This window comes from Microcaecilia unicolor, chromosome 13 (genome assembly GCF_901765095.1).
Source record: "Microcaecilia unicolor chromosome 13, aMicUni1.1, whole genome shotgun sequence".
Taxonomy (NCBI): Eukaryota; Metazoa; Chordata; class Amphibia; order Gymnophiona; family Siphonopidae; genus Microcaecilia; species Microcaecilia unicolor.
The window spans coordinates 72,355,978-72,373,262 of record NC_044043.1 but is presented as its reverse complement, the minus strand read 5'-3'; the positions used below and the strand labels follow the sequence as shown (position 1 = coordinate 72,373,262).

The window sequence follows — 17,285 nt, the reverse complement described above, 5'->3', positions numbered from 1 at the left end:
CCCATTATGTTACTGTCTGTGGGACTCTGCTTCCTCATAAGAATGGTTTCTGGTACTACCTTTTCTTGGAAGAAGTATGAAGCCTCTTTGTGCGTCATACAGAGGCCTCACAGTGTGATGATCTGCAATTTCTTTATATGAATACAATCTTTAAAGCATTCCCTGACATGGGGTCTCGGCTGGCAGATCATAAGCTTTGTGAATCTTGAAATCAACTGGCTAGTTGCCGGACTCCACAGCCCTCACCAGCAGGGTATATGTTATACTAGCAGTGTAATGTTTGCTAGGTGAAATAGGATATTTTTGTATTTTTTTTTTTTTTGAAAATCCAAATCTCAGAGGAGACACTTGATTCACAGTAAGGTTTTTCGTGACACTGTTTCTTTTACCTCCCAGTAAAAGAGGAGAAACTGGAAGATAGAGACCCCCTGCTGGATCTGCAGGGCATCAGTGAGAACAAGAGAAGAACCAGCTCTGCTGAAACCTCAGTTTCAGGGAGAAAAAACAAATTCTAAAAGAGCAGCAGTAGTGATCCAGTATTTAGATAATTCCGCAAAGCCAAGGGTCTCAGAGTGTGCTAGACATGATACTCTGATACAGCTGTTGCTAATTTGATCTACTTCAAAAGGCTGAAAGGTTGTCACACATGCTGGGATTTGAAACTGATCTCAGAGTGTGCAGAGATGTTGAGGGCAGGTATCTGGTGCAGCACCATTTCTGTGGCTTGCACATTCAGGCAGCAGTTGACCTACTCAGAAGATCCTTCATAGTGAGAAGATCCCTGATGAGCACTACATAGGGGATTCTGATTGCTTAAAGCCCTGAATGCAGTCCCATTTTAGGATGTTTAATTTCTCAAAGTATTTATGCAAACCAGAGGAGACCCTTTAAGCCTAAAAATACCTAAGTCACTATGTCAATCTTTACAGGATCTGGGTCAGGAACAGAGGAGGAAGAGGAAGAGACCAGCAGTGAAGAATCGGAGGAAGAAGAGGAAGAAGAAGAAGAGGACGAGGAGACAGGAAGCAATTCCGAGGAGATGTCAGAACAGTCAGCAGGTAAAGCTTAAAGCTACTGAATATCACTGTTATCATTCCAATCAGTACACAGTAAGTGTGCAAAGTGGCTGCCTTATCAGTGGGAGGGGACTGTATAAACCAAAGCTGTTTTGTGAATACTAATTTTTTTTTAAATTTTTTTATTGGAGTTTCAAAAGCAACAATTTTCTGGGTACGCAGACCCAAGCAACTTTTAATACAAAAAAACATTAAACAGGCAAACATGTTACCCCTAATATAGTAGATCACAACCCCCTTAGTCTCTACTCCCCCACACCCTTCCCCTCTTCCCCTCCTCTATCAGCCTGCGGGTTAAAGACATCCTTGTTCTTCTCATATGGCTCCCATACTTTTTGAAATTTCTGAATGTGCCCTTTCCTCAATGCTGTTAATTTAGACATCTGATAAACATGGTTCAACTTGAGGCCCACTCTATACATCGATGGAACTTCCACCTGCTTCCATGCCCCTGCCAGGACCAGTCTGGCTGATGCAAAGATTATTATAGCAAGCTTGTGGTCCTATGCACGGCATCCTGGCGGTGGCATATGAAGCAGGCAGTATTCTGCTCTGGTCGGGTATGTCCCTTTACTCAGGCAATTAACCACCTCAAGCACTTGCTGCCAGAATGCTTGCACTTTTGGGCACTCCCACCAAACATGCATGAAAGTTCCCACTTCTCCACATTCTCTCCAGCAGTCTGTGAATACTATTTTTTGGTTTGCAGAAGAAGTGAGCGAAGAAGAGATGAGTGAGGAAGATGAGCGTGAGAATGGAAACCACGTCCCTGTTGGTAGGTCTAAGAGATGTTAGCCACAGTTAATTGCTTGTTTTCCTTTGTTTTAATTTTATGCATTCCTCATTGCCCCCTCCAGACTAGTCCAGACATATGGGTTTATGCTCTCCTATCAGCAGATGGAGACTGAGAACAACTGGTTTGAAGCTACTGCTTCTCCTCAAGCCCCACCCATCAGCAAACAGAGGCAGGAGGCTGATGTCTTGATTACCACTAACAAATGTGGTAAGTTATCATCTCCATTTCAGTTGTAAGGCCTGGCTCTGGAGAGAGTATGGTTAAGAAGAGGTAATTCCAGTAAGGTAGAGCTCTGCCTTGCTGCTTGAGTGCGGAGGATTTTTGTTCCTTAGTTTAGGAATTGTAGGCTGCATACCTTAGAAGCGGCCTTCCCAGATATCTTGGCATTTTGCAAAAGGTCTTGACAAGGCTTGATGTTGAATCCATTATGGGTTCCTGTTCCGACCATTGCCTGTTATAGAGGGTATATCTGAGTCTATCCCTTGTCCATTTTCCCAGATGTTGAACATTTCTTTTGAGGGGTGTTGAGTGTTCATGTCCTTCAGTGTATGGTGGTGCTTTTTTGGGATCTTAACATCCTTATGGCCTTGTTTATAGGATCTCTTAAAGGCACAGCAGGTGCCTTCTCTCAGAGTTATAATAATATATGATATAATAATATACGGAAGACGGTGTTTCTAGTGGTGATGGACTTGATCAGGATGATTTCAGAGTTACAAACCTTTTCTTGTTGGGGGGAGAGGGGGGGCTTGGTTATGTTGAAGGTTGTGATTTGGCCAGTTCTTTCCTTTTAAATCTAGGTGATATCTTCCTTCATGTTATTTAGTAAGTCTCGCTTCTGGCATTTAATTAGGCAGGAGATCATTATGACTCAGTGGAGTTGCTTTTCTTATTAATGTGTTGAACACTGCAGAGGTGGTTGAATCATTTGTTTGTGTTGTACACAGAGGCTAGTAAGGGAGAGGTCACATGAAGACAACGGTGGTAAAGTGGATAAGGAGTCTGTGGTATCAGCAATCCTTGTTCAGTGTCTTATGATATCTCTTGCTCTTTTGGGCTTATTCCACCAGGGCACATGCAACATCATCGGATGAGAACTGGATGTTAAAGCAAGGCAAGATGTGGCCTTTGGGGCAAGCATATTGAAAGCTGGTTTGTCATGGCCGCCCTCCACACATCTAGACTGGTCTGGAGGGGCAATAAGAAGGGAGAAATTATGACATACCTGCTAATTTTCTTGAATCCCTCCAGACCTCAGCTTTAGATATTGATGCCCTGCAGTTCAGGATCGCAGCCAAAAGACAACAAGTAGTGTATGTAGTACCTTTGTTCTTCTTCCTTTGAGTCTGATACTTGCTCCTATTTTATGGGTCCCCATCTGGCTTGGTTTGTGGTTTTTCCAGTACCCTCTTGAATTTGAGTTAGGGGGCAAAAAAGTTTTTCCCTGTCAGTTGTTATATTAGAAAAACTGAAGCTGAAGACTGCACAGGATCCTTTATAGAATGATGTCATCAAACCAGTTGTTCTCAGTCTCCTCCTGCTGGTTGGAGAGTATAAACCCATGTGTCTGGACTAGTCTGGAAGTACTCAAGGAAAGAAAATTAGCAGGTAAGGCCTAATTTCTCATTAGTTTTTAAGCTAAAGCTTTTGTCATCATGAACTTTTTTTCTGGCGCACCAGGAAAAGCTTTTCAGGAATGTAAGGGTTCTATAGATTGGAGTTGTGTTTTAGCCCTATGTTTGATTCTAACCTCACAGTTACAGAGTCACGTTTTGACCATGACTCAGGAGAGAGTGAAGATGGGGAGGAAGATGAAGATGAAGTTGGTGAGATATCCCCACATTCCATTTCAGTGACAGAAGGAGACTATGCACCTGACTCTCCTGCCATTTCCCCCATTGAGTCGAAGCAGGAATTACCGAGATACCTGCCTGCACTTCAGGTATGTTCTTGGAGAACACATCTCACTGTACAAGGGTTACTATGGCAGTACATGGAATCTTTCTGTATAAATCTCAGCTTTCTTTAATGCATGATACAGTTATTTTTCCCTTTCGTTATTTTCAGGGCTGTATTTAGTAGCTGTGACTGCACCAGTTATACTCTTAAGATTGTCAGAGCTGATTATTTGAGCTAGTAAGAGTTTCTTTAAATCAAAGGGTGCTTTCAATAAGTATAGTTTTCTGCTGCCATGCTGTAATTGCACTCTCCTCTCCACATATAAATTGAAACTTAATAAAGAAATTAACATCAAGCAGTGTGCTTTGCCAGCTCAGGATGTGTATATTGCTGTTAATCATGGGTACCTGCTTTTCCAGGGCTGTCGCAGTGTGGAGGAATTCCATTGTTTGAACAGGATTGAAGAGGGAACTTATGGTGTAGTTTACCGAGCAAGAGACAAAAAGACTGGTGAGTCCCTGCCCCTTGCTTCACTGGAAATAGAGCACAGAAATTAAACTCGAGTCTGCAACCAATTGCTGCTTGGAAACCAAGCTGGTTCACCTGGAACTGGTAATTTCACCTTGGAGTATTTCTTTAGCTCCATATCTTGGATTATTTTTCCTCTCTCCATTTCAGAGCAGTTGAAAGATGCATTCACAGTAATTAAACCAAAATATGTTTTATATTCCATAGGGCTCAAATGAGTTTTCCATGTGTCCAGCTGATAGAGTTGAGTTCCTCTTTCATAAACCTGCAGTGCTGTTATGCAGTACATTCCACTGGTAACTGCTGGTATGCAAGAAGCAATGTAAAATATTTGCAGCTAGGATCCAGAGCACTGAAGCAGTATGACAACCAGTTTTCTTCCCAGAACCTTTTGAATGGGTGCACCAGCTGGCTGATTTTACTCACTACCCACCTAACTTAACAGAAAATTTTATAATGCTGCACAGTATTCACCCACTCCCACCTGGCTATTCCTTCATGCCACCAGATTAGCAAAACTTTCTGGGGAGAACACTGGTGACAAACTTGGGGAGAGCTGCTAATAAGTCAGTGTGCAGGACAATATTTGACAGAGGAATATAGAAAAATTAACTAGATTGAAGAGGAGGTTGCATGCATTCCTCTTAATTTGTTTCTGCAGTATATTTGCACTCTTCGTGTAGGGAAGAATATTTGCCTTCAGTCAGTCATCCACAGTGTCTGTTCTGTTATTGGTCTTACTTAATTTATTCAGTTGTCAACAATGACTTCTTTGAGGACAAGCAGAGTTGATGAATCCTCAGTGTGAGTGACGTCATCTGATACAGCCTGCACAGGAAACACTTCTCCAGAAGTGTCCTGTGCATGCATACCTATTTATTTATTTTAAACTTTCACCCCGCCTGAAACCAAGCGGATTACAATAAAACATACAAAATAATATCACATAAAAAGACTTTCTCAACAGACTCATCTTTGCAAACTTTTGCAGACAATTATTGCCAATGATCTTGCCAATCAGAGATTGATCAAAACTTGAATTTGCATATCAGAAAATGCCTGTACAAAGAAGTACATCTTTAATGTCGCCTTAAACTGTTGGAAGGAGATGCAAAAAATGAACATGCCCAGGAAGTTTATTCCACAATAGTGGTCCAGAATAGAAAGTGAGCTTATTGATGAAATATATCAAAGTACATTAGCCAGAATGTTCAGGGCAGGTTCAGCCTTGTGCTGGCGACAATGTGGGGGGGGGGGGGGGGGGGATATGTATCATATTTGGTGGTCTTGCCCCTCAACACAAAAGTTTTGGGAGAAAGTATTACATTTTGTATCACGACTGGCTGGGGTTAGTTATCCTATGAAAATGGAGCAATGTCTTTTACATGCTAAATTGCAGGGGGTGAATCTTGAATACTTATCAATTAGTTACTCAGGTGTTTGTAGCCAGTAAATTGGTGCTGGCGGCAGCTTGGAAACAACAATCCCTGCCTGATATATCGGTGATAATGCTAAATTGGATTATATCCATTTGATGTCCAACCTCACCGCACTGCGTACAGGCAATATAACAGCCTATCATCACGTTTGGGACCCATATATTCAATGGTCATCTCACCCTGAAATGGCTTCGTCAGAACCTCAAGGAGGGGGGGAGGGGGGAGGATAGGTAGGTTCAGAAAAAAAGGGGGGAGGGAAAAAAAGTTGAATATGTTTAAGATCTTATATGACTATTACTTGAGCCATGTCAGAGGCTGGTTCAGATGTTGTACCATTTAAATTTTGTTGTTCAATAAAGTTACAAATAAATGGTAAAAAAAAAAAAAAAATATATCAAAGTATGAGTCGTAGCAGAACTTTAAATATAATCATCAAACCCTGGTGCGCAGCAAACAAATCAGTCATACCATCACTCTTTAGTACAATACTACTTGATAGGTAAACAGTACAATAAATGCTCAATTCCCCGCCCCGCCCCCATCCTGCTGAAGAAGGTTGACCAATTAGTACAGCTGAACCAGAACATTAAAAAAAATTTATTAGAATTTATTTACTGCCTTTTTGAAAGCATTCACTCAAGATGGTATACACTAAGAATAAATCAAACATATGCAACATAGAGAAAAACAGACCAAGACCCACATGCTAATCGAAGATATCTTGACCCTTGTCATCCAGTGTTCTGATTAGCAAGCCAGAGAGTGTAAGGCTCCCAAATTTTGGTAAAATTGTACACTTGATTTTGGCGCAATACAGTTAATTTGGATATACGGCAAACATAGTCCATTTTAAGCAACAGTTGCCGCTGAAAAGGTACAGCCGACTGCTTCCATTTCGCTACCAAGGCGATACGACTAGCCATGAGCATAATGTTAGCCAAGTTACAGAACTTTCCCGGCAAACCTAAAGGTTTATTATTCAGCAGTCCACACCCCATCACTAGTTGCAGTGTGAAACCCAGAATCTCGGAGAGTAAGCCAGACACCATAGTCCAATAGTTCTGTGCCCTTGGGCAGGACCACTATATATGTAAAAACATACCCCAGATCCACATCCATGCCAGGAGAGGTCAGAAGAAGAAGAGTAAACAGCATGCAGACGGTTCAGAGTGTAATTTGCCTCATAAAGAGCTCGCTGGGATTTAGTAAGAACAATTCCTAAATATTTAATTGCTTTTGGAGCCAAATGAAAGAGGTAGCGAGATTGTATCCACAGAACTTCCGCAGGCTTCAGGGACACATTTAGTATTTCAGATTTAGCTAGATTGATTTTATTTATTTGAAACTTGATAAACCGCCTTTAACTGACAAGCAGAGCAAGGCGGTTAAAAGTAAGATAAAGCAAAGAAAGAGGAGCTACAATATTTTGACAGAAGAGGTAAGCACACATGGAAGTGGCATCACAAACATCACTAGCAGATTTGTTTCCATCTCTCAGGTACCTTCTACCTCTGAAGCCATCCTGATCAGACAGAGTAAGCCTGCTTGAATAGCCAAGCCTTCAGTAATGCCTTACATTTCTTTATATTGAGTTCACTGTGAAGAGAAAAAGGCATGGAATTCCAGAGATAGGGAACAGCAAAAAAGAAAGTGCTAGAGCGAGTTGTTTCAAGTTGGACAGGACGAGGACCTGGTAGGACCATGCAGTAGTCATTAATAGAACGTAACACGTGTGTCGAGGAGTATGGAATAGTTAGGGAGGACAGATATAGAGGTACCTTGACAGAAAGCTTTGAAACCAGAGCTTTAAACTGGATGCGATATTGGACTGGTAACCAGTGATGATCCTGTAAAGCAGAAATGACATGATCATATTTTCGTAAATAGCACAATAGATGAATAGCTGTGTTCTGAAGTGTCTAGAGCCTAGTGATTAGTCTTGGTCATCCCTAAATAGACAAAAATACAGTAATATAGTTGGGTCATAAAAAGAGATAATGTAAGGGAATGGAATGTGGAGTGGAGGAAAGTGTCAAGTCTGTATAAAGCATCTCTAAATTGTCTCCACTCATTTACAGGGTAGCTTCGAATGTATATGGGAAGATTTACTCAGTTATTTTTTTTTTAAGTTTATAATCAGTTTATAATATATCTCAAGTATAACACTTGAAAATAGAAAATGCCAACTATCCTGAGATAATAAAAATAACAATAAAGACAACAAGGAAATTCAAACATGGACATAGGCAGCAAGTACAACCTTAATAAAAAGAAAGAGAAGGGGGGCAAAAGAAAAATGGAGGAGTACCTAATCCAATATAAAGTAACAAAGCAGGACATTTCTTCCAAAGGCTAACAGTTACATATTTCTATGGAAGACTAATCTGTAACAGCTGCATTCAGTATGGGAGAGGGTGCTACAATCGGAGCTGGCAGCTTCCTAGCTTCCACAGAATTACTTAAATGGTCCGGGTCAACAAAAGAATAATATTTAGACCCCAGCTTTACAAGACATTTGCAAGAAATATGTAGCTCCCAAGGCTAAAATCTGAGGTTTAAGAGCCATAAAGGCCTTTCTCATTTATGTTGCCCTGGAGAGATCAGGAAATACATGAATGTTTTGACACAAGAACATCTGATCTTTGAAGCGAAAGTACAATCATAGGACCTAGAAACGATCTGGTTCCAAGGCAAAGGTGGCAATTAAGGTGGCTTTGGTGACAACTTGTCCGGAACTGTCTAAGAACAGTTAGGTTAAAACTCTGAAGAGCTCCAACCTTATTGCCATCCTCCACTTTTGGGGCTTGAACAAAATCTCCAACATAGTACTCTCTAGTTATAGGTGGCATAGAGTCCATTGTTATTTTCAGGACCTCACTTAGGGGATCTTTTACTAAGGCGCGCTTATGTTTTGGGGGCGTGCTAAAAATAGATGCATGTTAAACGTTAAGAGACTATCAAACACATCACTCCAATATAGTGTCACACTGGGGATTCAGATCTGAAGGATAAAATATATTAAATTTAAAAAATAGCCTCAGTGTAACAGGGAGCCTGACCTTTATGCTCCGCTGTAAATATTATCATCACAGGCTTCAGTTTGGTCTTTCTGGATATCTTCTGCTTGCTTTGTTGTGTTCTAGGAAGGTCATCAGAAGGGATTGACTATTAGTACCTTGATAGTTCAAGTGGTAGTTCTGACTTCTTTTTGAAGGCAGTTTGAGAAGATTGCTTAACTTGTCTATACTGATGTGGTTATTTTCTTGAGAAGGATGTTCCATTTTTGTTCACCAGTATGACAACTTACCTGATTGGAGCTTAAACTTAGAACTCGAGGTTTGCCACATGTGCCCCTGAAGAGGGGAAGGTTGTCATCAGATTATATTTTAGAGGCCAAGTAGCCTCCTTTCCTAAAGGCTAGCAGGTTCATTTCAAAAGAGATGTGTCTTCATGGGTGGATCTTCATCCAGTAGCTCCCATTTAGTTTTCCAGAGTGGAAACATGATCCTCCCTGCACAAGTTCATAAATCACTATAGTCTGAATGTGGTTGTGAGAGCAGAAGCTGCACTTGCAGATTCTTTGGGCAGGGGTTACAGAATCCTTCCAAAGTAAAGATTGCTTAAGTTCTGGACTGGTCTGATGATGTTAACGAAGAAGAAATTAGGTCTCACCAAATCAATCCAGGTTCTCTTCTTGTTCCAAACCCTATGGTGACCACTTGATAAGGTGCTCATTTTTGCTATTTTTATTCCTGTTTTCTGTTCTAAGTAGGATGAGTTTAATTTTGGAAAGCTGGTTATCCTTCAGTTCTAGTATACCTTTGGATACAACAGTAAGGACAATGTTATGGAGGGGAATTGGAAATCAGGTTGGAAGTATCATTTTTGTTGAAATACTGAGGAGCTCAGGCTGCATGGTGCTCTTATAGAGCAGAGCTGACAACACCATTTTTCTCTGTCTCCATCTGCTGGTTGGTGAGCATAACCTATAGGGGTTAAAGGAATGAAAATTGGCAGGTAAGACCTAATGTCTCCTTATCTTTCTCATGCAGATATGCCAGACTTAAAGTTAAGTTGCCACACACAAGGAAAAAAAGTCTACAGTTCTAGATTTAGAATAATTTTTGCTGTTCTTTTTGTTGTTTTAGAAGAAATAGTGGCTCTGAAGCGGCTGAAAATGGAAAAAGAGAAGGAAGGTTTCCCAATAACATCCCTCCGAGAAATCAACACTATCCTGAAAGCTCAGCACCCGAATATAGTCACTGTCCGGGTGAGCAACATTGCCTGCCCCAGCCACCAGGAATGGCGATAGAAAACCAGAAGCAGGAATTCAGGCTTTGCTTTTAGTTTAGAAAATGCTTTCTTCACTGTTTTTGTTGTACTGGCTTTTTTTTTTTAATTGTGTTCCTTAAAATAGGTTATAGAAGAGTTCTAGTGACCATATTGGTTCTGCAGGAAACTGGATTCCTTGTGGGCTGTGATACCTTTTGTAAAAGAATGCTTGTTCTGTCTCTAGATATGACATGATCTTTGGATAACTAATCTCAGCCTCTTTTCATTTGATTATGGATTTTATTTTGGTTTCATTTTCAGGAAATAGTGGTTGGGAGCAACATGGATAAAATCTACATTGTAATGAATTATGTAGAGCATGATCTGAAGAGCTTAATGGAAACGATGAAGCAGCCTTTCTTACCAGGTATGAGGTGGAGAGACTAACTAAATGACTGTTAGGTGCAGTTGTTCTACACAATTAAAAAAAAATAGTGTCATCAGTTATCAAGCAGGTTCTATTGTGCAGAGAGGGAAAGATTTTTCCCAGAGCTCTTTTTTTTTTTTTACTTGCAGGAGAGGTGAAAACACTTATGATTCAACTACTGCGTGGTGTCAAGCATCTTCATGACAATTGGATATTACACCGGGACCTGAAGACCTCCAATCTGCTGCTCAGTCATGCTGGCATCTTAAAAGTGAGCATCAGATTCCAAAACAAGGTCCTGTAAAATAGAAAATGACAGCCAGGAGAAGTTTTACTTCAAATCCCTGAATCCTGTATTTCAATTAAACCCACCACAGCTAGGCTTACTAAACCTCTTCTGGTCCACCCCACAGCCATTTTTTTTCATATCCGCAGTGAATATGCATACATTGGAAACTGTGCTTCCTTACCATCCTCAACAGACTAGTCCAGAACTTGTGGGTTTGTATCCCATCGACCAGCACGTGGAGATAGAAAATACAGAATTGTGTGCTGATCTTTAAAAGGCACTCTGCAGGTCCCACATATCAGTATTTCTCTGTCTCCAGCAGGTGGAAGATGGTTCTGTGTGCAGCTCCTGGACTTCTGTTTGAGGCTAGCTCCTGTTTCACTTTATTCTAGTAGATAAGGAGGAAGTAGACCTATTTTATCTTGTCTACTAAGGGGGTATACCTGGTGGTACTGAGACCTCTTCCTTCTCAGCTGGGAAGATATTAACACCAAAAAAAAAAAGATAAGCATAACACTGAAACTGTTAATGGTGAGTTTGTAGCTCTGATAGACTAGCCTCTATAGCTGAATATTTCCTGCTGTCAGTCTCTGTCCCATTCTGCCTCCTTGGAGAAAAGAAATACATTTTATATTCAGTAGCTCTTCGGTAATTTTTACTTCTTTGTTAATGAGATACTGGTATGTGGGAGCTGCACAGTGCCTGTTATGGCAGAGCACACAATTCTGTGTTCTCTATGTCCATCTGCTGGTCGATGGACACAAACCTGCAAGTTTTGGACTAGTCTGTTGGGACTAAAGGAAAGAAAATAGGTGATAAGACCTAATTTCTCAATAACGATTCAAAGTTCATTTCCAAGGTAGTAGTGGATTTCTATCTTAACCAGTCAGTAGTCCTGCCAACCTTTCCCCCCCCCCCCCCCCCCCCCCTAAACCTCATGCCTTCAAAGGTGAAAACATCCTGCATGCTTTGGACTACAAGAGAGCCTAAGTCTTATATCTAGAGCAGACTAAAGACCATAGAAAGTCCGCCCAGCTTTTTGTTTCTTTTGACCCTAACAGGATGGGTGCTGCTGTCAACATGCACATATTCTAATTGGTCAGTAGAGTACATTTCCTTCAGTTTATTCCCAAGCAGGTCTGATTCAAGAATGTCATGTCACAGTTCATGATGTCAGAGCTGTGGCAAATCACTTAGGCATGTTAATAATGAGTATGCTGACAGCCCAACTGGCTATTGGGTCATTAGGACAGGCTGACGGGGGATCTTGTGTTAGGGTATCCTACTCTGTCGCTTCACACAGGAATATTTGCAAGATTATTGAATTTTATTTTAATTGTTCATGTCGTATTTTATGTCAAAACTGCTGACTTCTTATTTTAGAACTAGTGAAATGGAGACTTCTGTTGCAGTGATGACATTTTGAACTTAATACATATGTTGGCAAGAATATAGATCACTTTTCAACTTGTATGAATCTATGTTGCATGTAGTTGAGAGAGAGAGAGAAATGATTCCTTCTGATTTCCCATGTAAAAAAAATGTAATCTTGGCTAGGGTTTTTCAGTATTGCTTTTACACATTGTTTCTATGTATGCTTGTTTGCTTAGGTTGGTGATTTTGGATTGGCAAGAGAATATGGCTCCCCCCTGAAACCCTACACACCAGTAGTCGTCACACTGTGGTATAGAGCACCAGAGCTTTTAATGGGAGCTAAGGTCAGTCCTTTAGTGCTGCTGTGGTAGCCTTGGTGTCTTCCAAAAGAAATCATATCCCTCCAATAGTTGTCCATGTATTTCATCTTCCTCTTTTTTTTCTACACTGTAATAAACTAAAATTAATATATTTAGCATGTGGAGAGCTTTTATTAGGTATCAAAATATTTATAGGAAGTTTTTAAATTTTAAGTTTTAATTTGAATGGATATCTGAGGTTTTGCTTTAAGGAACTTCTGTATGGCATGTTTATACCCATATTGTATATACTTTTCTTAAAAAAAAAAATTTGTTATAAATTTCAAAATTTTAAGAGTCAAACAAAGCTACTTAGCTCAAGCGCAGCATAACAATCACTCCCTTGAGATAAGTAGCATTGGTTGACTCTGAAAGTTTAAACATTTACAAAAAACATTTTTCTAAGAAAAGTGTATTCAGTTTGTTTGATAATATGAATCTAAATGGGGATGAGGTTTTTATGCCGGTGATTGATGCAGCAGGTTCATAAGATCTTGATTAAAATGTACTGCATGCAACTCCTTGTAACTCTGGGCAAGTCACTTAATCCTCCGTTGCCCCAGGTACAACAGTAGTACTTAGATTGTGAGTCCACTAGGGACAGACCCAGTACCTGTAAAATGAAACTGTAAACTGTTTGGGTTTTATGTGGTATATAAATACTTGAATGATTGACTAATAATAATAATGTGTTCCTTTTTGTCACAGGAATATTCTACAGCTATTGATATGTGGTCAGTAGGTTGCATATTTGGAGAGCTGTTGACACAGAAGCCACTGTTCCCTGGGAAGTCTGAAATTGATCAGATTAACAAAGTCTTTAAGGTAAAGTTCATGGTGTCCTGAGAACTGTAAATGTTTACAGCTGTATGCTTTTATAAGATGCTAAGAAGCCCTTGATATAACTGTGGAGGGTATAGCTTAATGTGTAGGAGAGTGGGTATAGCATGTATTGCATAAAGTTTACATGCCTCTGTTAAAAGCTGTCTGTGACCCTGATGCTATGACTGTACGCTGTAGGACCTGGGAAGCCCCAGCGAGAAGATTTGGCCTGGTTACAATGAGCTTCCTGCGGTAAAGAAGATGACATTCACTGAGTACCCATATAATAACTTGCGCAAGAGATTTGGGGCACTCCTTTCGGACCAGGGATTTGATCTTATGAACAAGTATGTACTTATAAGGCATCTGTAGAATTCCGCATGTCCAGCTGTGCAGGATAGGGCTTGGCATCTGTAAGATTGTGTTTACAGCTGTGCAGGACAAAACTAGAACAGCTTGGATCTATTGTTTAATTCATTTTATTATTTTTCATCTTTTAAAAAGGACAGGAAATATTTAGTTGGCAAATACATTTTTTCCTTATCCTTCTGCTACCATTTAATTTTCCTTTTTTGCTTTAAGCTCTGTCTTTCTCACTTTTCTCATTTCCAGGTTCTTGACATACTGCCCAGCTCGTAGGATCAATGCAGAAGATGGTCTGAAACACGAGTATTTCCGGGAGACTCCACTGCCCATTGATCCATCCATGTTTCCCACTTGGCCAGCAAAGAGTGAACAACAAAGGGTGAAGCGTGGCACAAGTCCTCGGCCCCCTGAAGGGGGTCTTGGATACAGTCAGCTGGTAAGTTTCAGGACTCAGTGAAAGCAATGCAGGCATTACAACAGATTTGTTTTTCGTTTATTTTGTTTTAGCCTGCTAGGTCATTTAGGGCCTCTTTTTTACTAAATCGGGCTAGCAATTCCCGGTGTGGGAAATGCACTGCAGCCCATTCATTTTTCACGTTGCATTTTCCGTGTGGGAATCAGTAATGCGGTTTAGTAAAAGAGGCCCTTAACAAGCAGAACAAAAAATATATATTACCAAAAAAAAAGCATCAAAACAATGCATGTTGAAATAACAGAACAATATAATATACAACACAAATATAAACATCCAAAAAGTAACTAAATTAAAATTATAGCTTCAGCACTAAATACAAAACCAAGAAAATTCAGTTCACATGATGTATTATCAGATACATTGCACCTGTAAATAAGTTAATTTTAAATGTCTTCAATATTTGTTTAAATCATTTTTATTAACACAAGATGCAAACAGCCAAACCAACAAGGACACCATCATGTAGAGTGCTGCTAACATGACATAAGGATATAGAATACAACATTATCTCCAGAATTCTCCAAACATCCACCTCTTCAATATTTATAAAATTAAAGTAAAATCCCACAGCTCAGTCAAACAAAGTCAGCATAAATGTAAAACTTTTCTTCCAAGTTAAAACTATGATACTTGCATATTTGAAGTAACTAGTCCTTAAAACAGAGATATTCAACCTTTTTCATCTCACAGCACACTGAGAAGGTGCTAAAATTGTCAAGGCACACCATCAGATTTTTAAGGATATATGTCCTCTCCACCCCCTTCCCTCCCCCCTCAAAGTGCTCTCTCCCCCCCCCCCCCCCCCACACGCACACTTTAAAAAACTAGTCTGTAATATCTCTATATATAAAAGGCACCACCAACGTTCTAAATGAAGCCTCCAGCTGGAAGTGTGAAGGGGGAGAGATATCCGGTTTCCCCAAGAGTGTCTGCCCCGCCCTCGCTCTCTCTGTAACACAAACAGTGAAGGAAAACACAGCAAAGCAGGAAATCAAATCGCTCTCTCTGTAACAGTGAAGGACTCAGGGGGGAGGGGAGAGAGGGCAGAAGCCCTCACTATCTCTGTAACACAAACACAGCAGGAAACTTAACACTGAAGGACTCGACTCTGAGGGGGGAGGGGACAGAGAGCTGAGGGGACAGACAGCACATTCCCACATGCACACAGAAGAAAACCTTACTAGCCCCCGTTTCATTTGCATCAGAAACGGGGCTTTTTTACTAGTTGTTTGATAAAGGAAAGAAAAAAAATGTAAGAGCTCCTAAGAAGTAAGACCAAAAACAGGAAGAAAAATCCGGCAGTCATCTGCAGGGGAAAGATACTTCAACTACAGCTTTGATTGGCATTTCACTTACCCTGACCCACAGAAAAAAAACAATTTTTGGACTAAGCACAAAAGAATGAAGAAGAGCTCTTTTACTTGCAGTATTACTATACCAACAGCAGATTCAATGCATGAATTAGACAAATACAACAAATATTAAAATGTGCATTTCAAAATTATTGTATCAGAACTAGCTCAGAATTTGCTTCATTTACAACGAACTGCACTTCTGCTAAAATCTTTCAAATTCAGTTACGAAAGAGGGACATCAATCTGTATGGTCGCTGTGTACGTTACAGAAACAGGTTCAAAACGACTCGTTCCCAACTACAAGTACCTGAACTGGTGGGGATCCCCAAGCCTCGCCAGCTGAAGATGTCCCCAAAGGTGCCCAGAAGCTCCTGTTCACAGCTCGGCAGTCGGCAGCTACTTCCTGAGCCCCTGACGCTAGCACTGTACGCATGGGCGAAAAATGAGCGTGCACAAAGTACTGGCATTGGAGGCTCAGGAAGCAACTGCCAAGCTGTGCATAGCAGCTTCTGGGCACCTTCAGGAACATCTTTTGTCGGGACTTGGGCATCCCTGCCAGCCACCGCAACCACTGTGAGTCCCGCAATACAGCTGCGGACCATTCACAGCACACCCATTGAAAATTGCTGCCTTAAAACAAAAAATTGGGGTCTTGACAATTGATTTGTTAGAATTACTGTCAGCTAATATAATTTTTCTTGACCATTCATTATTCTTCATATATGATGGGGTATTACCCGTGGTGTATCAGTGTTGGCCAGCGTCTGCAGTGTGTAGCTTTCTTTTAGTATAGTCGCACCAAAAAATGTGATTGAATTGACAACAATTTAAAACTTGTGAACAGCCAAGGGTTTATTCTTTGCTACCTGCTGGCATGTTAAACCCTCATTAGTACCTAAATTGAAAGCAGACTGAGTAGATGTTCATCATTTCACAGGGCGACGATGACTTGAAGGACAGCGGCTTCCACCTCACCACCACTAACCAGGGTGCTTCTGCAGCTGGACCTGGCTTCAGCCTCAAGTTTTAAAACCAAAGCACAGGAGAAAACGAAAGAAACTAATCTTGAGAAATCGGGAGACTGGTGCAAGGTCTGGAAGGAAATGGTTCATAGGTCCTTCTGCAGGCTATGGTTCTTTTTTTCTCAAAAATGTTCAGATTGTGACACCATCCGAACTCCCTTCAGGGTGTAGGGAGCCTGTTTTTGTTACTGTACTATGGAGATTAATGACTGATGGCAAGGACCATTTAAAAAAATATTAGCTGTCAGACCTTCAGAAACAGTCTGGGACTCATGTTTCATACTTTTGTGGTTGTAAATTTGCAGAATTAAAATCCAATTTTTTTAAAAAAACAAAAACTTGTGGCAGGTGGTACTCACAGTCTGAAGTCTGATTTTCTCCAGCTTGTGAAAGTATCTTTTTTGTTAAGTCTCCTGCCCCACCTCCTACTCAAAATCAACCTTTTTATCCTATAGCTATGAGTTTATATTTAGTATTTTGCTTGAGGGAGAAATTTCTTTGCTTTTAATTTTTTTTATTTATTTATTTTTGTTACATTTGTACCCCGCGCTTTCCCACTCATGGCAGGCTCAATGCGGCTTACATATTGTATACAGGTACTTATTTGTACCTGGGGCAATGGAGGGTTAAGTGACTTGCCCAGAGTCACAAGGAGCTGCCTGTGCCTGCAGTGGGAATTGAACCCAGTTCCCCAGGACCAAAGTCCACCACTCTAACCACTAGGCCACTCCTCCACTAGCAACATTCCATGTAGAAGCCTGCCCTTGCAGCCGCGCAGGCTTCTGT

At 40.6% G+C, this 17,285-nt stretch overlaps 1 protein-coding gene across 15 annotated transcripts in view; it reads left to right on the top strand.

Moving 5' to 3' along the window:
* Window positions 1–16,999, top strand: part of LOC115482502 (cyclin-dependent kinase 11B) — a 60,475-nt gene extending 43,476 nt beyond the window's left edge. For 6 of the 15 annotated variants that reach the window (XM_030222332.1, XM_030222333.1, XM_030222326.1 and 3 more), the window contains 12 exons: window positions 930–1,058; window positions 1,786–1,851; window positions 3,630–3,814; window positions 4,191–4,281; window positions 9,887–10,008; window positions 10,332–10,437; window positions 10,587–10,708; window positions 12,337–12,444; window positions 13,168–13,284; window positions 13,480–13,628; window positions 13,894–14,083; window positions 16,415–16,999. In XM_030222332.1, the coding sequence (XP_030078192.1) occupies window positions 930–1,058; window positions 1,786–1,851; window positions 3,630–3,814; window positions 4,191–4,281; window positions 9,887–10,008; window positions 10,332–10,437; window positions 10,587–10,708; window positions 12,337–12,444; window positions 13,168–13,284; window positions 13,480–13,628; window positions 13,894–14,083; window positions 16,415–16,507 (1,478 nt within the window). In that variant the 3' untranslated portion in view covers window positions 16,508–16,999. The remainder of the gene's footprint in view (window positions 1–929; window positions 1,059–1,785; window positions 1,852–3,629; window positions 3,815–4,190; window positions 4,282–9,886; window positions 10,009–10,331; window positions 10,438–10,586; window positions 10,709–12,336; window positions 12,445–13,167; window positions 13,285–13,479; window positions 13,629–13,893; window positions 14,084–16,414) is intronic. The other 9 variants (XM_030222337.1, XM_030222335.1, XM_030222336.1 and 6 more) reach the window with 3 other exon arrangements.
* The last annotated feature ends 286 nt before the right edge of the window (window positions 17,000–17,285 follow it).